General features: G+C 49.6%; 1 protein-coding gene across 4 annotated transcripts in view; it reads right to left on the bottom strand.

Annotated features, from left to right (window-relative positions):
- AP1G1 (adaptor related protein complex 1 subunit gamma 1) overlaps positions 1-21901 on the bottom strand; it is a 94957-nt gene that overhangs the window by 6719 nt on the left and 66337 nt on the right. For 3 of the 4 annotated variants that reach the window (XM_039502809.1, XM_039502812.1, XM_039502810.1), the window contains 11 exons: positions 19842-19982; positions 19169-19223; positions 15883-16005; positions 14297-14386; positions 13624-13751; positions 11441-11545; positions 9600-9741; positions 8942-9068; positions 8321-8416; positions 7912-8072; positions 6864-6962 (listed from right to left, as the gene is read on the bottom strand). In XM_039502809.1, the coding sequence (XP_039358743.1) occupies positions 6864-6962; positions 7912-8072; positions 8321-8416; positions 8942-9068; positions 9600-9741; positions 11441-11545; positions 13624-13751; positions 14297-14386; positions 15883-16005; positions 19169-19223; positions 19842-19982 (1267 nt within the window). The remainder of the gene's footprint in view (positions 1-6863; positions 6963-7911; positions 8073-8320; positions 8417-8941; positions 9069-9599; positions 9742-11440; positions 11546-13623; positions 13752-14296; positions 14387-15882; positions 16006-19168; positions 19224-19841; positions 19983-21901) is intronic. The other variant, XM_039502811.1, reaches the window with a different exon arrangement.

The raw sequence follows: 21901 nt of genomic DNA, 5'->3' as shown, positions 1-21901 counted from the left end.
GTTCGCGATCATCAACTGGAGGCCCCCAAAGGAACAGACCTTCCTGCCGAATGGGTCTAGACCAGGGGTCTCAAACACACGGCCCACGGGCCGCATGCGGCCCGCAAGCTCTTCACGGCCTCCCCCAGCGTTTACCTAGAGCGGCTCTGGCCTGGCGTGCAGCGGAAAGAACATGGGGGAAGAGAGGTGCGCAGGGGTGTATGTTGCTGTTGCTTCAGGCACCGCCCCCAGCAGCTCCCATTGGCCGTGGTTCCATTCCCGGCCAATGAGAGCTGCTGGGGGCGGTGCCTGAAGCAACAGCCCCCCCATGCCCTTGCTCCCCCACGTTCCAGCCGCTTCCCGGAGGGGTGCGGGGGGCAGGGCAGGCAGCCTGCCTTGCCCCCGGTGCGCGTCGGGCCCCTCCTGCAGTCGAACCCCCTGCCCTGAGCCCCTTGCTGCACTCTGACCCCCTGCCACACCCCTCTTGCATCCCAAACCACTGCCCTGAGCCCCCGCCGCATCCCTACCCCCTGCCCTGAGCCTCCTGCTGCACCACTCCTGCACCCCAACCCCCTTCCTTGAGCTGCCTTCCGCACCCCTCCTGCACCCCGCTCCCCTGCCGCTCCTCTCATCCCTCCTGCACCCCACACCAACTCCTTGCTCGGAGCCCCTGCCACACACCACACCCCTCCTGCATCCCCTGGGGGCAGGGAGGGGGCGGAGTTGGGGTGGGGATTTCAGGGAAGGGATTGGAATGGGGGCAGGGAAGGGGTGGAATGGGGGCGGGGCCGAGGGCAGCGTCGGGGAGCTGTCAGTAATGCAGCCCTCGGGCCTATGTACTAGTCCTCATGTGGCTCTCGTGGTCATTTGAGTTTGAGACCCCTGGTCTAGACTTTTAGCCTCCTTGGCTTTAGGAGCCAGGGCTTGCTGACCATGTCGTTCCCGTTCATTAACTGCTGAGACGACCAGCGAACGGGGCCGGGTGACAAAAGAAGAAGTTGTATCCGCTGGAAGGGGCAAAGTACTTCCGCTCTACGCCTTTTGCTGTTGGCGCGCTAGAGGCCAGGGTTTGCCAGACCGTCTTATAGTTGGACTGGATTGTCTTTATGAGCAGGAGCGCAATTCTGGAGGGGCCCTCGGGGCTTAAGGTATCCACCATAGGATCCTCCTGCTCTACTGCTTCCTCTGCCTGTAGGCCCAAGTACTGGGCAACCCTACGGAGCAGCTCCTGGTGCGCGCTGTGGTCAATCGGAGGAGGCCTGACACCGCGATGCCCGCCACGGCTTCATCTGGGGATGATGAAGAGGTGAGGGCCTTCTGCATCTCGTCTTCCAGCCCTTCTTGTCCTTGCTCGCATGCTGGGGGCTCATCCGGGTTCTGCCTGACTGACTGCCTCCCTCCGGGACGGCGCCGGGCTTGGTGCCGCTTCCGCTCTCCTGTGTTCCGGAGAAGCGCCTGGTGGCGGGATACTGTGGTCTCCTTGGGCGGAGAGGGCTGCTTGTGTGGGGACCGGGACCGATGCACTGAATAGCCGGATCTCGAGGCTCGGGAGGAGGGCCCCTGCTGGTGGTGATAGTCCCATAGTGTCCCTGGCAGGCCCCATTGGAGATGCCCTGGGGCTTGGGGCTCCCTGCTCGCTGGTACCCTGCAGGCATAGTTGGAGCGGCCTGAGTCCACCTCAGATTCTGAGGACACTGACCTGGAAGGCCAAGGCGGTGCCATAGAACGGTGCCACCGGGGGGCTGGAGAACGGCTCCTTGTTGACTGGGACCGGGAGCGGTACTGATACTCCCAGGACCAGGATTGTTGGCTTCTACTCGGGCCCGGGGACTTCGATCTTGTGTCGCCTCAGAGCCATCCCAGCAATGGCGCCGGGGAGCAGTGCACTGGCAGGGCTGGTGCCATATGCTGGCTGGGATCCAGTGCCCTCGAGTCCTGCTGGGTCAGAGACAACTGGGAATCCACAGAGGCCGAGCTCAACCAGGACCGACGCCGGGAGCAATGCCAGGATTGTGACCTCGATTGGCACACCATTGCCGGCTTGCCTCTTGACGGCACTCTAGGAGATGGTGCCGGAGGCTTCTCTTTGGCAGGGAGGGGGCTTGCCGCCGACAACTAGATGAGGTCCTTTGCCACCTCAAAAGTGTCTGGTGTGGAGGGCTGTTCTAGGAGCTCCTCCAGCCCTTCCTCCACGTTCAAGGCGCTTAGCCCAGGGCTCAACGGGCTCTTCAGCGCCAGAGCCGCCAGAGCCAGAGCATGTCCTGGGGCAGCGCTTCCCTTTTGAGCGCTCGTTTGCTTGCGCGCTGCCGGCTTCTTATGCCGGGAGCGCCCTCGGCTTGTAGGCTGGCCCTTCGACCGTGCCGGTGAGGTCGAACGGTGCCGGGGTTTTTCTTGTTGCCTCGGTGCGGCATGCTTGTGGTGCCCCACCAGTGCCGGATCACGAACTGACGCCAAGGCACTCCGCGCTGAGGACACTGGCGCCAAGGCCAAAGGTTGCAGCGCGGCCTCCGTGAGTAGCTGCTTGAGGCGAAAGTCTCTTTCTTAGTCCTTGGCTTAAAAGCCTTACAAATCTTGCAGCATTCTGTCTGATGCGATTCCCCCAGGCAACAGAGACACGAGTCGTGGGGGTCGCTAATCGGCATAGGCTTGTGGCACATGGCGCAAGCCTTAAGGCCTTGGGCCTGCGGCACGCCCCGCAGCCCAGGGCTGGAGACAACTTCTGACACCTAAACAAAGAAAGCTTAACTATCTATTATTAAGAAGTGCTAACTACTGATAACTGTTGATAACTATGCTAAGGGACACTCAAGCGAGAGAAAGAGCTGTTCCAACGTGGCCACAAACGGTAAGAAGGAACTGAAGGGGGGTCAGGTTGGCAGGGGTATATCTGCACCAGCATGAGGCGCCACTCTGGCAGGGCTCCCGTCAGCCCGACGGGAGCCGCCAAGGGAAAAAGTTTGACGTCTGTGCACACAGTGCGCGCGCGCTTAATGTGTAATGGACGTGAACCATCACTCAAAGAAGAACGGGCAATTTCATCCAAGCCTTCCACCCTCTCAGAAAGTCCATTCCACAGGCCCCCAATGGTCAGCTTTAACCAGCAGCAAAGTTGGTCCGTGCCAGGCTACAGAGTAGTTACCAGGCTTTGAGTGCTTATAAGGAAACAAACCACTGGAAATGGCTTATGGACAATGTGCCATTTTCACCGTCAATGCTGATGCCCTTTCCTCAACACACCCAAAACACTTAGTCCCTGTCCTGGACCAACTCCCTGCAAAGCTGTATTTACAGAGGAGAACTGAGCATGAGGTGGCAGATGCACCAGACATGAAGGCTAGTGCCAGTGATGGAAATGATGCAGGGTCAGTTTCAGAGAGATTTTTTTGGTCAAAAGCATGGAACACTATTTTGCCACACAGGGTTGGTCTACACTGAACAGTTACATCAGCGTAACTATGTCTCAGGGGTGTGAAAAATCCACACCCCTGTAATATGTAGCTATGCTGACTTAACCATGGTGTAGACAGCACTAGAACAACAGAAAAATTCTGTTGCCTCTCGGAATAAATTGCCTAGGGAGGTTGTAGAATCTCTGTCATTGGGGATTTTTAAGAGCAGGCTGGACAAACACCTGTCAGGGATGGTCTATATGGTCCTGCCTTGAATGCAGGGGACTGGACTAGATGACCTCTCAAGGTCCCTTAAAGTTCTATGATGCCCTCCATTAGCACCAAGTGCTGTGCTTCGGACAATTTTGATAGTTGTTTAAAAAAAGCCTCGTCCACCTCTTCTTCCTGGTTAGGTGGTCTGTAATACAATGACATCACCCTTGGTTTTTACCCTTTTATCTTTACCCAGAGACTTTCAACAAACCTGGCTCCTATTTCCATCTCAACCTCAGCCCAAGTGTATATCAAATGATCATAGGCTCTTTCAAAAAAGGGACTCTAAAGCTAGCACCATGGAGTCACATACTCTGATTCCATGTCAGATGGGCTCCCTTCTGTGCTGCAGAATTAACTTAGAACCTAGTTACTATTGGGAATAATCAGATCGGCATCATTTACAAGTAAAAAGATACTACTTTTAACTGACAGCTTTGCAAATGGCACCTGGGATCTGAAAATCTTTCCACCTTGTTCATCAACTCCATAATAGGTTTCAGAGGGGTAACTGTGTTAGACTGTATGGGGGTATGGCTACACTTACGGTTTGCAGCGCTGGTAGTTTGCAGCGCTGGTCATCCAGCTGTGTAGGAGCAGCGCTGGTGTGTGGCCACACTCACAGCTACCAGCGCTGGTGTGTGGCCACATTTGCAGCATTTGCAGCGCTGTTGGGAGTGCTGCATTATGGGCAGCTATCCCAGCATTCAAGTGCACCAACGTGCTTTTCAAAAGAGGGGGGTGGAGGGTGGTGTACTGTGACAGGGAGCGGGGAAGATAGAGAGTGGATTTTTGGAGCCAACACTGTGTGTTAGCTTCCTGGATTGGAAAAATCACAAAATGTTCATGAGCCCTTAGTCTTAACTCTAATTGCAAACAGCCTGCCTCCAACACGGACTCCCCCCTGTTTCACTCACTCCCTGTGGTGTACTGTGACAGGGAGCGGGGAAGAGAGAGATTGGAAAAATCACAAAATGTTTGCGAACCCTAACAGCCTGCATCCAACACTGTTTCCCCTGCCTCTCATTTGATCGTTCACAGCCAGGTACAGATAGCTCCTGTTTGCTGTGATCAGTGTTTGTTTTTATAGATAAGCAGTTCAAACGGAGCTCGATCGGCTCCGTTCTGTTTCATTCACTCTGCCTGCCTGCCTCTCATTTGATTGTTTACAGCCAGGTACAGAACGGAGCTCCGATCGGAGCTCGTTCACAACAAAACAAAGAGAGGCTGCATAACAAAACAAAGAGAGTAATTTATAAAAGCATTCTGGGATACACCTTATTCCCTGGAGGCCAATCACAGCGCTGGTGTGTGGCCACACTTGATGACCAGCACTGCAGCACCAGCGCTGGAATCCTTATTCCCCATGCTGAGTGAGGTGTACGGCCAGCGCTGCAGCCAGGGAGTTGCAGCGCTGGAAGTGCCCTGCAGGTGTGGCCACTTACTAATTGCAGTGCTGGTGGAGGCTTTCCAGCGCTGCAAATCGCCAGTGTAGCCATAGCCTCAGTAAAAACAACAAGGAATCCTTGTGGCACCTTAGAGACTAACAAATTTATTTGGGCATAAGCTTGTTGTTTTAACTCTATAATACAAACACTTGACATACTCTGATTGCAGGACAAGCGTTAATTAACCCTTGCCACCCTGGGAGAAAGGCAAGCGTTAAAGGTATCCTGCAAATGGAAAATATTGGTCTTGACCCGGTTTCTGTTGCTTTATGATGAACATAGTTGGCCTCAACTTTTTAAAGAAAGTATCTTTTGTTTTCCACATTAGAAATTCAGGTCTTTTCAACCCTGGAAGCCTCTGTGATGACTGTAAAACTGAGGGAATTATGACATCCCAGGAGACAAGGTCACAGCAGTTGAGAGGAAGGGATTTTTAGTCAAAAATGTTTAAAACTGCTTAATTTCATTATTTATAAACACACATTAAACTCCAAGCACTACAAACACTCCAGTGAAAGCCTGCCTTTGCTCAAGATTAAGGATCGAGTAAGTTCTCAATATACATCTGAGACGCTAGGAAATGCTCCAGCAGGAAAGACCAGGCTTGGCATTCCTAAGGTTAAAAAGGCACATCCTTTCAGGTTGCCTTTATGCATCACAGAGAGCCAGCGTACAAACCCAATATCCATTTCCTTTGTAAGCCACCTCAATAAAGATTCTGCACTCAGAACTTGTTTAACATTCTGCAGGTGATGCCTAAAACAGAAGAGACCCCAGGACCTTTTGCCAAAGGCTGAACTGGCTCCAGGGGGCCAACAGGAGTGCACTGCAGTAAGGTCAAAAGCTGACTGTGAGGAATTACAAGGGATCTCACTAAACTGAGTGACTGGGCGGCAAAATGGCAGATGAAATTCAATGTTGATAAATGCAAAGTAATGCACATTGGAAAAAACTAATCCCAACTATACATCAAAATGATGTGATCTAAATTAGCTGCTACCACTCAAGAAAGATCTTGGAATCATCGTGGATGACTCTGAAAACATTCGGTCAATGTGCAGCGGCAATCAAAGAAGCTAACAGAATGTTAGGAACCATTAGGAAAGGGACTGATAGGACAGAAAATCTCATAATGCCACTATATAAATCCATGGTGTGCTCACACCTTGAATACTGAGTGCAGTTTTGGCCATCCCATCTCAAAAAAGATATATTAGAATTGGAAAAGGTGCAGAGAAGGGCAACAAAAATTATTAGGGGTACGGAACAGCTTCCAAATGAGGAGAGAATAAAAGACTGGACTGTTCATCTTAAAATAAATAAATAAAATGACTGAAGGGGGATATGATAGAGATCACTAAAATCATGACTGGTGTGGAGAAAGTGAATAAGGAAGTGTTACTTACGCCTTCTCATAACACAACAATCGGGGGGTCATCCCATTAAAGTAATAGGCAGTAGGTTTCAAACAAACATAAGGAGGTACTTCTTCACACAAGGCACAGTCAACTTATGGAACTTGTTGCCGGCTATGTTGTGAATGCCAGAAGTATAACTGGGTTCAAAAACTAATTAGAACAGTTCCTGAAACTAATATCCTGAAAACATGGCTACATCAATACTGCAACCATAACTACACTGTCACACCACCAGCAATCATTCCCCAGGAACAAGCCCAAAAACTCTGCTTGAGAACAAGCAGCACTAACCCCCTAGTCTCCCAAACAGCCATGAGAATCAGGTTCAGGAATTCTTCTACCAGTGGACTGCTCACCTTCTGTGGGTTCAGAACTTTGATGACCTGTGTGATGGTCCCCGTGTTAAATGCTGGGATGATGCTGCTGCTGGGAGACAGAAGCTGCAGCTGGAATGTCTGAAGAAAAGGGAAAAGACTTTCAGAAAGATGATTTCACTAAGCATTTAGCAGATACAGCTACACTGCCACACCAAGTGGGGGAGGAAATACCATCTCCTGCTGTTTACAGCAACAGTGAAAGCACTACTGAGAGACTGCTTTAAGGGAGTTCCTTGGTCCTTCCTCCTTTTAGAGAGGTCAAGAGCACGCATGCCTGCAGCACTCAAGAGGCCAGAGGGTTTTCATCTCTCCTGCTTTCTCACAGGTTGAAATCAGATTGACATAACTGCTGGCAGCTGGGGAGGAGGCAGAGCCTCACTGCTCTGATGGCAGAACTGCTTCTGCTGTGCTCATGAGCAAAACAGCAAACAGCCTGATAACCATAGGAATGATTCTGCCACAAGGCTGAGTCGCACTGGTTTCCAGGGAGAAAGGCACTGCCTCCATTCGACCACAATCCAAGACCAGCTCTGCACACACAACCAGGCAGCCTGCTCTCACTTGGAGAGCCGCTAAGTAGACATGCATGCACAAGTCTTCCCAACTCAGCCAAACCAAACTGGATTGTCTCTGGGACACAGGAAGGCACCTTTTCTCCTACCAAGTTTCATCTTCTTACTCCCACCTGCTTCAGAGTGAGAGCTGTTCAAAGTGCTCCTCTGGCTGCTGATAACGAGGAGAGTGTCTCGCTCTGTGTTCAGTCAGACTTCCCAGAAGGATTCCCCCAGCCCCACGCACAGCCAGCCCTGGGAAAGCTCAGCCCTAAAGGTACCTGCTCAGAAAAGTTATGCTCAACTCTAAATATCATCTTAGAACAGGACTATTTGGGCAGTTTGAGATCTAACAGCTTTAACTCCTCCTTATGCTTCTTGGAGCTTCGCTTCCTCTGTGCGGAAGGGGCAAAACAATAGCAAGGATTTGGAAAGAGACAGGGGGCTAGCCACCCAGCTGGTCATGGCAGCTCTACCTTTGGTACCGCAGCCTGGAAAACAAAGTCTGTCATGTCCAGCTCTGTGCTGTTGGAGGCTTGTATCGTGATCACGGTGATGCTGGGGTTGGTGTTCGATCTCTCAAAGGTGAACTCTATCTTCAGCCCATTCTTGCTGTATGCTGTGATGGAGGGGATGCCTGCAGAAGAGGGACAAGAGCAGCAGCCCAGTAAGGACCTGGAGAGCGTTCTCAATGTCAGCAGGCCCACCTGCCACCCCTAAACCCTACATCCAGAACATAGAGAACTGCTCTCCTTCTCCCCCTTATTCCATCTCCTCCTTCACCCCTTCACACATTGCTCCCGAGCGCTCCCAAATCCTCCTCTTTGTTACCAGACCCCCGATGGTTACAATAGCTCTATGTGCTCAGGGTTCCTATGCTCCTACCAGCAGCAATATCATTGAAGAGAGGCTGTGATGAGAGCCCATCCAACAGGAACGAAGGCTGCGATATCTGTGGGGCAGGGACCGAGGCTGGAGAAGCTAGAGAAAGCAGGTTAGAAGAAGATAGAGTTTAACTAGTCGGAAGTGTAGAGTGGCTTTTCCCAGCTCAAGGATTAGCTAGAAGGAGCATGCTATTTTTACAAACAAGAAACCCAACAGGGCCCTCTCCTCTCTCCAAGAATGACCTTAATCTCAGCCATCACTAGCAAGGGGTCTCTCCTTTCAAGCCAGCAGGTCTCCAGGCAGAGAGAACCACCTCTCCCCGCTCTTGATCCTCTCCTGCCAGGCTGAGAACCTGTCCCAGGACAGAGGAACACTCATCTCACTCCAACACATTTCCCACCCTCTCCATATTAGCCTTGGACAAAGCCCCCTGTGAGAGGGCAAGCAATGCCAATGAACCTCATCCCCTGCCAGAGGAATGGGAAATTTCCCTGCCTCCCGTGCAGAAGACCCTATCCCTGGAAAAAGGACATGGAAGAATGCCCTTCTTATCCTGGCCCAGCTCCTCTCATCAGGCTGAGGGACCTGGAATACCTCTCAATAGCTGCAGCCTGGTCTCACCTGTTAGGTTGAGATCTCCCAGGAGGTCAAGGAGCTCCCCACCGGCAGAGGCTGGCTTGCTTGTAGGGGCAGTTGGAATGACTGGGGTTATATCATTTCCTCCCAATAAGTCCAACAAGTCATTTGCCTAGTAAGAAAGCAATAAAACCCCAGTTACCTACTCATCTCCCTGCTACCTTTGCTTTTACCTGTGACAAACGCCACCTGCTCTCAGATGAAAAGGTCCCCCTCTCAGTGATCTGCCTGTGAAGCTCTTACACTAGTCTTGGACTAATGCTGGCAATTTGCGCTCAGCACCTTAAGCTATTTAGTTTCCAGGGGTCTCAGGAAGACAGTGGGAGGTGCTGTGCCAAGGAGGGGAGGAGTTTCTGAATGCTGAGAGGCAGGTCACAACTCGTAGGTGGGATTTTACTCCATCCACCTCACCTGCTCCAGCCCGCACTCCTGCTGTGGCACCTTCCCCTGATGCCAGTCCTTGACTCCCTTCTTTTGCCTGGGAATCAGCAAGGGGGAGACAGGTTGCATCAGGCAGTCAGACACAGGTCAGAGAAGCAGAGATACCCTTGGCTTATTAGGGAAAGGGGAATAGTCTTCCAGCACCTGGGTCTGACAGGACAGTGGGAGAGTTACAGCAGCTGAAGAGAGCACCTTCCATTACCTGGCTGGTGGGCTGCAGCCCAGAGGGGGGAGGTTTGGTTTCCAGCACTGCTGGCTCTGTCTCTCCATTGGTCTGTACAATCTCAGTGGGGCCATTTGTGGTCACCTTTTCCATAACTGGCATTCGCTCAAGTAGGGCTGACCTGAAAGAAGCTGACATGGTTACACTCTGGGCCACCTACCCTGATCCCAACCCAAGGTACTTGAGATGGCAAGGGTGAGGTGAAGAGGGTGCCCAGCCTTTTCCTTTAGCTCTACCAGAAGAGTAGAACTCTGGGATCACACAACTGAGCTTGAGCTGATTAAAGACTGGGGCCACTCCATCACCAGCATAAACCTGGTTATTGACAGGTATTTTCTTTATAAGCAATGCAGAGCCCTGCCCTGCACCTACAAGGGACAGGTCCCATTGCAGAGCTAGGCTAGGGAAGCCCAAGACTCCGGGGGGGAAGACCTAAGCACACTGGGGCATGGAGGGGTTGCTCACAGAAGACATCCCTGCTCAACTGAAGATGCAGCTGAGTTAGAGCAACTGACTGCGTTTTCCTGGCAGGAATGTTTATCCAGCACAAGGCATGGTGACGGAATGGGGAAGACAAGCACCCACGCAGCCAACTTACCCAGGTTCCAGTCTTTCAGGAGAGCTACTAGGTAACAGTCTGAGCACAGACAGATTGTGTGTGTAGAAGGGGTGGATGGGAGGTGATGGGATGCAGGACATGCTACCAAAGTCAAAGAGCTGGAAGATGAGAGCCACCCCTTGATATGAGCCTACCTAGTTGGGAAACACCCCACAGACACTGCGCATGATGCTGAACAGACTATTACATTGCCTATGTGCCTCTGAGGGCTAGAAAATGAAAAGTGTCACATTACCAAGGAACCTGAGCCCCAGGACTGTGCATTCTCAGCCATAACTAAACTATTCAGGAGTGAAAACCGTCAACTCCCGTGTAACAAAGGCCAATACACTCACCACCCCAGCTTTTCAAACCCTTTCTCACAAGGCTACACAATCAATGTTCATGGTCCTTTTTGCTCTAAGGCAAAGCTTCCTAAACTGTCTTCTGCAGTGCCCCTGTGTCCATTTTCAAGGAGCTGGGTGATCATCTGATGCTGGCTCCATCATGTTTCCAGCAGCTAAATTCCATTAGAAGAATCTTTCCTCCTGTGACCTTATTATGAGAGCTGTTCCTGTAATTGCCACAGAGATGTTATGGCATCACCAGTGGGAAGGGAGCTGGGGTCCTTGAAATTATGAATGGAGGAGGCACAGACAAGACAAGCTATTAAAATGTAGCCCACAGAAGCCCAGCTCTAGGATGCCGAGGAACTGGTTTTGGAGGCACTGGCCGGCATATGGAACTGGCTGTCTCCTAGTGCTGTCACTGGACTCCCATTATCTTTCCCTTGTACCCAAGTCTGGGGAGGAGGACGAGGACAGCCCTTGTCTGGGTATTTCTTGTGGGGTGGGGACTGCCTGATTACGGTCTAAAGAGACTCACACGGGAAGACTACAGGGGCTCGAACCTAGCAGACAAAAGCATAACAAGCAGATAGCTGGAAGCTGAAGTCAGCGAAGTTCAAACTGGAAATAAGATGCACATTTTTAACAGTGAGGGTCATTAACCACTGGAAGCTTCCCAAGATCATAATGGGTTCTCCAGCACTTGATGTCCTTACACCAAGACTGGCGTCTTTCTAGAAGACATGCTTCTAGCTCAAGGACAGGCTGTGGTCTTGATGCAGAATCACGGGGTGACGTTCTCTAGCCCATGTTATTCAGGTGGTCAGACTAGATCAAAATGGTCCCTTCTCACCTTTAATATTTCTTGTACTCACCTCATGTGATCATACTTCTTGAAAAGTGCATTGTACTCCACCGCCCTCTGCTGGAGCTCCACATCAATGCTGCTGCCATAGATGGACACAACCTTCTTAATGCGGCTGAGGGGCAAGAAACCAATAATGAACCCAATAAGCACTGAACAAGGGCAGACTGTTCCCCAGACATGAGCTCAGAACTCTCCAGCAGGTGTCCATGTAACTGCCTGTAACCCAATAGGGACAGGGAGGGATAGCTCAGTGGTTTGAGCATTGGCCTGCTAAACCCAGGGTTGTGAGTTCAATCCTTGAGGAGGACACTTAGGGATCTGAGGCAAAAATTGGTCCTGCTAGTGAAGGCAGGGGGCTGGATTCAATGACCTTTCTCCAATTATTACCTTATTAGGGTTGTTTCTAATTTACTACCTTGGTAACTATGCAGCCCATGATTAAGGTCCTACCAAATTCACAGCCATGAAAAACACATCACAGACCATGAAATCTGGTCTCCCCCTGTGAAATTTGGTCTTGTGTGCTTTTACACATGGGTGGTGGGTATAATAGGCCAGGGAAGGCTCTGGTTCCCCTGGCACTGCCGCAGCTGTCGAATGCCTGGGTGCAGGCTTTTGGGAGGAAGTTTTCGATGTATTGTCCCATGCAGATTCCGGGGCAGCTAACGAGATGCTATGTGCTATTCAGCTTCCTGGGCTCATCAGTAATCTCCCTGGACTACTGATGAACCCAGGAAGCTGAGTAGCAAATACTGCCTCCTCAGCTGCCCTGGAACCTGCATGGGGCATATCAAAAGCTTCTTCCAGACCAGAGCTGCTTTTCCCCAGGTGGATTGGGGAGCGGAGGCATGGGACTCCTCTGGGCAGGGGGTATGAGTGTGAGGGGGGGGTGGTTAGGGCCAGCCCGGGGATCCTCCAGCCAGGGGACGGGGGCATGGGGTCTTGGGGCTTCAGACGGCAAGGAGGGGGGAAAAACGTGCGCCGTGGGCGAAAAGGGGCAGAGCTGCGGCTAGCCTCCCCAAGGGGGGATTCCACCCATTGCTCATGCATTTACCTTATACTATACAGATTTCATGGGGGAGACCAGTGTTTCTCACACTGGAGGGCCTGATCCAAAAGGGTCACAAGGTTATTTTAGCGGGGTTGCGGTATTGCAACCCTTACTTCTGTGCTGCCTCAAGAGCTGGGTGGCTGGAGAGCAGCGGTTGTTGGCCAGGCACCCAGCTCTGAAGGCAGCGCCCCATCAGCAGCAGTGCAGAAGTAAAGGTAGCAATACCATACCATGCCACTCTTTACTTCTGCGCTGCTCCCTTCAGAGCTGGGTGGCTGGAGAGTGGTGGCTGCTGACTGAAGGCCCAGCTCTGCAGGCAGCAGCGCAGAAGTAAGGGTGGCAATACCATCCCATGCCATCCTTACTTCTGCGCTGGTGCTGGCGGTGGCCGGCCAGCAGCCGCTGCTCTCCAGCTGCCCAGCTCTGAAAGCAGCACCGCTGCCAGCGGCAGCACAGAAGTAAGGGTAGCAGTACCGTCACCCCGCTACACTAACCTTGTGACCCCTTCACACCACCTTTATGGGTCAGGACCCCTACAATTACAACACCGTGACATTTCAGATTTAAATAGCTGAAATCATGAAATTTATGATTTTTAAAATCCTATGGCTGTGAAACTGACCAAAATGGATGAGAATTTGGTAGGGCCCTCCCCATAATGCTATGCTGTCTGACACTTTGCTGGAATACTACAGGGCGTATGAGATCCCCAGTACCAGCAGTGTGCCCAACAGTGCTAGAAAAGCCACCTGCAAACAACATGGCTGCTCATTCCCTTTGAATTATGGGCAGAGGGAATTCAAAAGGGAAACTATCTACATAAATGAGGATTCACTTCCGCAACAGAATATTTTCAAGTGAACTCACATGGTCTCCGCACAGAGCACAGACGATAACGAACAGGGAGAGCATGACACATACAAACCCACACAACACTCTTCATACATGTATGCAAGGCAGGATCAGAAAGTTTAAGCAACAGGAAAACCCCTTATGGTACAAGGAAGTAGAAGCTACATCACAGAAACCCTCCCTCCAGCCCCACTGCTGCTTGTACACTCCTGTCTGCCACATTCCTGTCCTGTTGGCCTTCACCAGCACGCCCTCCCTATGCAGTGTGAGCACCCAAGAAGACTCACTTGACAGTGCAGGTGAACCTTGTGGAAAGCTTCATGATGGCGGTGAGAGCATAACCTCGTGTAACGGATGCAGACATGTTTGATATCAGGACACTTTCTAAAATATCGAGTACTTCCTCTTCCGTTACCTGAGCAAAGCAAGTGCAGCAGCGTTAGTGTTCGAGAAAAGAGATGGGCTCTGCTGCACAACCTCCTGGGCACACTCCCAAGCCATTGTTTCCCTCTGCTCCTTCATCATGGAGGAGGATATGGGCTGGAAAGTATATTTATGGGCGGTCCAACCCTTTGTTTATGTTCATAGTGGGATTTTCCATTTCTGGGACAGGCACAGAATCCATAAATTTGATATATTTATAAACTGCATTTTCCCCATACACCAAGGAGAAGTAGCATTAGCAGTGCAATGTGCAGCCCCTGCATGGCCAGAATTAACCCCCAAGCCCGTCCAACTCAACATCAATGTCAGGAGCTTCCCAGTGTTGGCAATACACATGCCCCCAGCGCAGCTCCATCCTACAGCAGGGCGATTACTCTCTGGCCCAGCAGCATCATGTCCACCAGTGCTAACCCAAGCAAGAGCATCCCCCAACTCCCACATGCCCAGCACCACACTACTCCGACCCCCCCCAGTACACTCACAACTGCTCTACTTTCCCCCTTTCCAGAGCTGTACCTGAACTGGCTCCTCCTCTTCACACTGACCAGATATCAAGAGGTCTCCATATTCTCCCATACACCAAGAGGCCACCTGCACTAGGGGCTGCTGTCAGAAGAGAAGGTTAGACATGTCAGGGACAAACAGCTCTCTGCATGACAGACAAAGCCCAGGCTCAGTAGCATCCAATCCTGCCCATTACGAGCAGGCACAGCAAGCCTGGCCCGTGCACCAAGAACATAAGAAAGGCCGTACCGGGTCAGACCAAAGGTCCATCTAGCCCAGTATCTGTCTACCGACAGTGGCCAATGCCAGGTGCCCCAGAGGGAGTGAACCTAACAGGCAATGATCAGTGATCTCTCTCCTGCCATCCATCTCCATCCTCTGAAAAACAGAGGCTAGGGACACCATTCTTACCCATCCTGGCTAATAGCCATTTATGGACTTAGCCACCATGAATTTATCCAGTCCCCTTTTAAACATTAAAGGTAATAAAAGGTAATAATTGGAGATATACCAATCTCCTAGAACTGGAAGGGACCTTGAAAGGTCATCGAGTCCAGCCCCCTGCCTTCACTAGCAGGACCAATTTTTGCCCCAGATCCCTAAGTGGCCTCCTCAAGGATTGAACTCACAACCCTGGGTTTAGCAGGCCAATGCTCAAACCACTGAGCTATCCCTCCCCCCATTGTTATAGTCCTAGCCTTCACAACCTCCTCAGGTAAGGAGTTCCACAAGTTGACTGTGCACTGTGTGAAGAACTTCCTTTTATTTGTTTTAAACCTGCTGCCTATTAATTTCATTTGGTGACCCCTAGTTCTTGTATTATGGGAATAAGTAAATAACTTTTCCTTATCCACTTTCTCAACATCACTCATGATTTTATATACCTCTATCATGTCCCCCCTTAGTCTTCTCTTTTCCAAGCTGAAGAGTCTTAGCCTCTTTAATCTTTCCTTGTATGGGACCCTCTCTAAACCCCTAATCATTTTAGTTGCCCTTTTCTGAACCTTTTCTAGTGCTAGAATATCTTTTTTGAGGTGAGGAGACCACATCTGTACGCAGTATTCGAGACGTGGGCGTACCATGGATTTATATAAGGGCAATACTATATTCTCAGTCTTATTCTCTATCCCCTTTTTAATGATTCCTAACATCCTGTTTGCTTTTTTGACCGCCTCTGCACACTGCGTGGACATCTTCAGAGAACTAGCCACGATGACTCCAAGATCTTTTTCCTGACTCGTTGTAGCTAAATTAGCCCCCATTATATTGTATGTATAGTTGGGGTTATTTTTTCCCAATGTGCATTACTTTACATTTATCCACATTAAATTTCATTTGCCATTTTGTTGCCCAATCACTTAGTTTTGTGAGACCTTTTTGAGGCTTCCCGGGGGACGTTTGGTACGGTCCAAAGGGCAGTACATATCACCAACAGGTATAATTAGGACCACTCCTGTCCTCACTGGCCAGAGGACTGGCCCATGGGGGATTTTCAGTGGACATTACTGAGCTTTTAGCTTCCTTTGGAAGAAGTCACTCATGCTGGCTCACTAACTGGGACACTAGGGGTCGCTGCGAAACCTGGGCTGGACATCTACCTGGGAGTAGTCACCAAGGATGGCTTTGTAGAGTTTCTGTACAGTATAGGCATGCATCTCCATGCTATTTGTTATCAGCTGGATCAGGTTGGGGACAGCATCATCTCGAACATAACTTCCTGCCTGAAAGAGAAGTCATATTTCCAAGAAACATACAAGAGGCTTCTTTGGTTTCACTGTCACACCCTCTTCCAGCATACTCCATCCACCAGTGAAACTCAAGCCAGCTCAGAGCAGACTTAAAGGGTACTTTAAAGAATTTGCTAAGAGTTAAAAGCTGCTTTGCAACATCCCAAAGAGATGCTCTATGGGTGTGTCTGCACTGCACACTCCTTACAGCAGCATGTAGAGTACATACACTGCACGACCCACTGGCACGGGTATAAATAGCAGTGTACATGGCAAGGCACTGCTTAGGCAAGTAGAGTAAAGACAAAGCAGAACCTTAGGGTACGTACCCTACATGTCTCACTACACCCCCTGGCATTGCTAAAAATAGCAATGTAGTGTCCCACTGCCTCCTCGCTGATGAAGCGCTTCCCCAGTGTGAGGAGCTACAGCAGCCAGCCCTTCCCACAGCCTCCCCCGTCAGAGCCTTTCCCCACTGCATCCCCATGCCACAGCATTTCACTGCTGCATGTACCTACACTCCGCAGCGTGGACACAGCCTGCTTTTCACTGCAGGGCGTAGTTATGCACACCCCACAGGCCTCAGTGAGTGTTCAGGGCAGACATACCCTATGGCTGATGGTGAACGCACACTGTCAGGTAATAGTAGGAGACAGCCATTATTTAGCTTCTCCCCTCATCCCCCTGTACAACAAACTACATCCTGATGATCCAGAAAAATCTAAGCTGCAGAGGCCCTCTGATCTCTCTGTCAAAATGAAGGCTATCACAACACAAACTAAAAAGTAATCAAATTACATGATTCCCCACAGGAACCAGGAAGAAAATAAGTCATTGCCATCTGCATTACTCAGCAGAGGAATGGCTAGGCAGGCACAAGCTAAGGCTGCTGCTTACCAGCGAAAATGTGCCAAATATACCACAGGATTGTCCTGCCCACACCCTCCTATGCCTACTTCATCCACCTATTGTGTCTTGGCAAATCCAGACTGAAAGCTCTTTGGAGGTAGTGACTGATTGTCTGTTATGCATTTGCATGGATTAGGACTCCATTTTTCCAGGGAGAAGCAGAGGATGGAATGAGGAGAGAAGTTGGTCTGACAACTTCTCCTATTATCCCTGCTGCACAAGCACCAATGCCAAATGTTTATTTTGAATCCATACAAAAAGTTCTCTCTGAGATAGAAATTCTTTCACAGCATCACTCAGCACCTTCTTTGATTCTCTTAGAGCTTACGCAGATGTTCCTTTACTTAAGATCCCAGGCCCCTGGCTCTTTTGCCTTTTCCGCATTAAAACAGCAGAAAAAGGAACAGATGCCTACACAAAAGAAGCATCTCTCTGAGCCCCCAGACAGTCTGAAAGGATGATGGCACCACTGGCTTCTCCTCCTTGCATGGACCTCGACACTCAAGATGCAGACATGCAAGGTACCTTGGATTTCGGTTCCAAAGAACAGAGCAGAGAAGGCAGCAGTGTCACATTCTCTGGTGCCAAGAAAGGTTTCAACAAAGACATGCAGAAGGCGGCTCTATCTGTTCTCTTGCTCACAGCCAGAGTTCTGGTCTGATGAAGGACAGGACAGGGGACTTGCTTGCTTATCTATCTTTACAGACCCTTTGGCTAGGGGCCAGGAACATGGAACAAAGAGCCAGGGAATAAGCTCTCCCCACAACGCAGATGAGGCAGCAAACATGTCATTGGACTTTGGCATCTTGGAGGAAGGAGGTACACTGCTTGACTTGCATCTCTTCTCCAGTGGGCCTTGGCATCAAGAACAAAGCCAGAAAGCTGACCAAGGACAACTGTGCAAGAGCACAGAAACAAAGAGAAAATTACATGGAGCCTAGTGACACCGACTAAGCTAACCCTTGGCATTATTAGTGAGCAGATCAAAGATTGGCCAAACAGACAACTAAGAGCTGCAGGCACATAGTGATGGGTCCTAAGACGCACAGCTAAGAGAGACCAGAAGGGACTGAGGCCGTTGAGTATATCTGGATGGCAGCTGAGGGGGTGCTTCCCAGCGCCAGTAGACAGATTCACCGTCTCTGCTCTAGCTAGTTTGCGCACTAGAAACAGTCAGTGTGGACTCTGCAATGTGGGCGGTAGCTTGGGTTAGCCACCCAAGTACAACCCAGAGCCTGGACTTGGGTCACCGCCTGTGCCACAACGTATCGTGCTAGCTTGAGCAGAGCTAGCATGTGCCTGTCGTTCTGGGCTGGGAGGCATGCTCCCAGCTGCAGTCCAGACATACCTCAGCAGGCCTAGGTCAGGGCAATCCCCCGAGGCAGTTCTCAATGAAAGTCAGCCTTTGAATGGAAACCGAGCCTCAGTCTCAACAAAGGAAGCTACTCTTTTCCACACGAGGACACTCGGGACAGGAATCAAACTGGAGACCACAGCCCCGGTTCGTCAGGCACTCTGTGAGAAGACTGTTGTCTCAAATGTTAAATTATAGCACCCATTTGTCAGCTTCTGACACAAACTCCTCCATGCTTTCTTCTATGCTTCCCCATACACATGGCATGTCCTCACTGACCTCATCTGCAAGGCCTTCCTCTAGTCCCACCTCAGCAGTGATTGTTATCAAGTGGTCAGTCAATACATGATAATTAGGTCCAAAGGTAGCTGGGACTTTATGTATAATTAATTACATAAGAATGGCAGGAGTATCCATCTTGAAAAGCTGTATGTATTTGATTGTACCCCTCTCCTCTCACCCTTCATATGTCACTTGGCTTCTTGGGTTACGGTCTCTCCCCTAAAGAGCTTGTATTTCCATATTTACTTGTACTGCATGCAGTACAAAGCAGCCCTAACCCTTCCTGAAGCCCCTGGGTGCTACTGCCACTGAAGTAATTAAATATTAGGACATCTTTTTATAGTGGCTCCTTGCACATTCTCTTCTGAAATCTTTAAAAAAAAAAATCAAAATCCTTTCCAATTCTCATTTCAGGGAACACCCTAACTAATTGTCCCAGGCTGCTTGTTACTAGCTCCTACACACACACAGTGCTCTGTATTAGCATCCAAAGGCCTGCAGTCAACACAACTACAGTGCAGAGTGGCTGATGGTTCTAAACTGATGCAGGACTAGCCACTGCATGAAGTTACAGAAAGCTGTTCATAGGTTCTCAGGATATGCACCACTTACCGTTGTTAGGACTCGCATAATTGTGTCTATGTGCCAGCGTTTGGAAGGGGCATATCTAAGAAGATAATGAAGAAAAAGTCAGAGGAGTGATTAATTCTGGCATTTATCACCAGTAGAAAATTGGGCAGGATTATGAAAGCTTCCTCACCCCTCACCTCCTGATCCATCACTCACCAGGAGGCCATCTCACATTTGCTGGAAAATAGTATATGGATTCAGTTTTTCCAATACGTGAGCATTAAATGACTAACTTTACTGCGGAGTAAAGTGATACTCTGCAGTACAGGACAGTAGAGCTGGTCTTCCAATTACAAAGTCACAGTAGTAATGAGATCATCTTGTTTCACAATTTAATGGAAGAGAGACTGAACATGGCATCAGTCCACTTAGCAGAAGGAGTCAGCACACTGGATTTGTTTAATAATGTAAATCAGTAATTAAGTGCCTACAAACAGTACCTCCCATAAAGCTATAAGCATTGGACCATGCCACTTCTCAAGATAGGTATAACAGACCACACCAGGGCCAATTTGCAGAGGGGAGGGGAAGAAATGACCAAAACAGTCCCCCAGCCTCATTGGTTCTGGCGTGGCGGGGGGAGATACACAAATGCCCAGCCATACAGTTCCCAGGACCAGCAGGGGATTAATGTGAACTTTAATTGAGCCCTTACTTCTCTGCTGCAAGAAATATTCCAGAGGCACAATCTGCCTTGAACTCTGGCTCACAGGAATCCAGGAAATACAGCAGTTCCTTCATCATTCCACGGATGTTGTTGCCATTAACTAATGCAAAGCTCAGCTCCATTGCACGCCTGGAACGAGAGAGAGAGCGCAAGCTAATAAGCTATCACCATCAAATGACAAATACAGGCACAGGTTTCCTACCTGCCCAAATCCCTTCATTTCCTGCATTCTCATCTTTCAGTAAGGAAAGCAGCAGCAATCTTGATTAATGCTACTTTCCCATTCACCAGAAGATATTAAGCACTTGAGAACAAAAAACATAGAATCATAGAACTTAAGATCAGAAGGGACCATTATGATCATCTAGTCTGACCTCCCGCAAGATGCAGGCCACAAAAGCTGACCCACCCACTCCTGAAATAATTCTCTCCCTTGACTCAGCTGTTGAAGTCCCCAAATCCTGATTTAAAGACTTCAAGTAGCAGATAATCCTCCAGCTAGCGATCCCTGCCCCATGCTGCGGAGGAAGGCGAAAAACCTCCAGGGCCACTGCCAATCTACCCTGGAGGAAAATTCCTTCCCGACCCCAAATATGGCGATCAGCTGAACCCCGAGCATGCGGGCAAGACTCTCCAGCCAGACACTCAGGAAAAAGACTTTCAATATCCCAACATTGACCCTCGGTACTAATTACCAGTGGTCGCACGTTATTGACCTATTGACTAAATCACATTATCCTATCATACCATTCCCTCCATAAACTTATCAAGCTTAATCTTAAAGCCAGAGAGGTCCTTCGCCCCCACTGTTTCCCTCGGTAGGCTGTTCCAGAATTTCACTCCCCTGATGGTTAGAAACCTTCGTCTAATTTCAAGCCTAAACTTCCCGACTGCCAATTTATATCCATTTGTTCTCGTGTCCACATTAGTACTGAGCTGAAATAATTCCTCTCCCTCCCTGGTATTTATCCCTCTGATATATTTAAAGAGAGCAATCATATCTCCTCTCAACCTTCTTTTGGTTAAGGAAAACAAACCGAGCTCCTCAAGTCTCCTTTCATACGACAGGCTTTCCATTCCTCGGATCATTCTAGTGGCCCTTCTTTGTACCCGTACCAGTTTGAATTCATCCTTCTTAAACATGGGAGACCAAAACTGCACACAGTACTCCAAATGAGGTCTCACCAACGCCTTATATAACGGGACTAGCACCTCCTTATCTCTACTAGAAATACCTCGCCTAATGCATCCCAAGACAGCATTAGCTTTTTTAACGGCCACATCACATTGCCGACTCATAGTCATCCTGCGATCAACCAGGACTCTGAGGTCCTTCTCCTCTTCCGTTACTTCCAACTGATGCGTCCCCAGCTTATAACTAAAATTCCTGTTAGTCATCCCTAAATGCATAACCTTACACTTCTCACTATTGAATTTCATCCTATTACTAATACTCCAGTTTACAAGGTCAACTGAAAAGAGGGGAAAACGGAAGTTCTCCAGCATTTTTATGGAGGCCTCTAACTATCCTAAAGAACAGAACACCTTTCAAGCAGCAAGTGTCCATCTGAGAATTTCTGGACCTCCAGCTATTGGTCGCTACCTTGCAGAATTAGTCTGACATAATAGTGAAAGCAACACCAGGTTACAAGAGGCTACAATTGTATAAATGAAGGCCAGAAGGATATGATGATCATTAGTCTGACTGCCCACGTAGCACAGGACAGAAAACCTCACTTCATCAAATCCAAAGGGTCTGGCTGAGCTAGAAATCCAATCTGAAAGACTTTAAGGGATGGCGAATCCACCACATCCGCAGTAAGTTGTTTCACTAGTTAATGACCCGCACTGTTAAAAACGGGTGCCTTATTTCTAGTCTGAATTTGTTTAGCTTCAGTTTCCAACCACTAGGTCTCATTCGGTCTTTGTCTGCTAGATTAGGGAGCCCTCTACTATCACAAATCTCTCCCCCGTGTAGGTACTTGTACACAGTGATCAAGTCACCTCTCACCCTTCTCTTGAATACACGAGATGGAACTCCTTTAAAT

Source organism: Mauremys reevesii, linkage group 16, assembly GCF_016161935.1.
Source record: "Mauremys reevesii isolate NIE-2019 linkage group 16, ASM1616193v1, whole genome shotgun sequence".
NCBI classification, from domain to species: domain Eukaryota; kingdom Metazoa; phylum Chordata; order Testudines; family Geoemydidae; genus Mauremys; species Mauremys reevesii.
The sequence above is the reverse complement of the archived record's forward strand: the minus strand, read 5'-3'. Positions and strand labels throughout refer to the sequence as shown.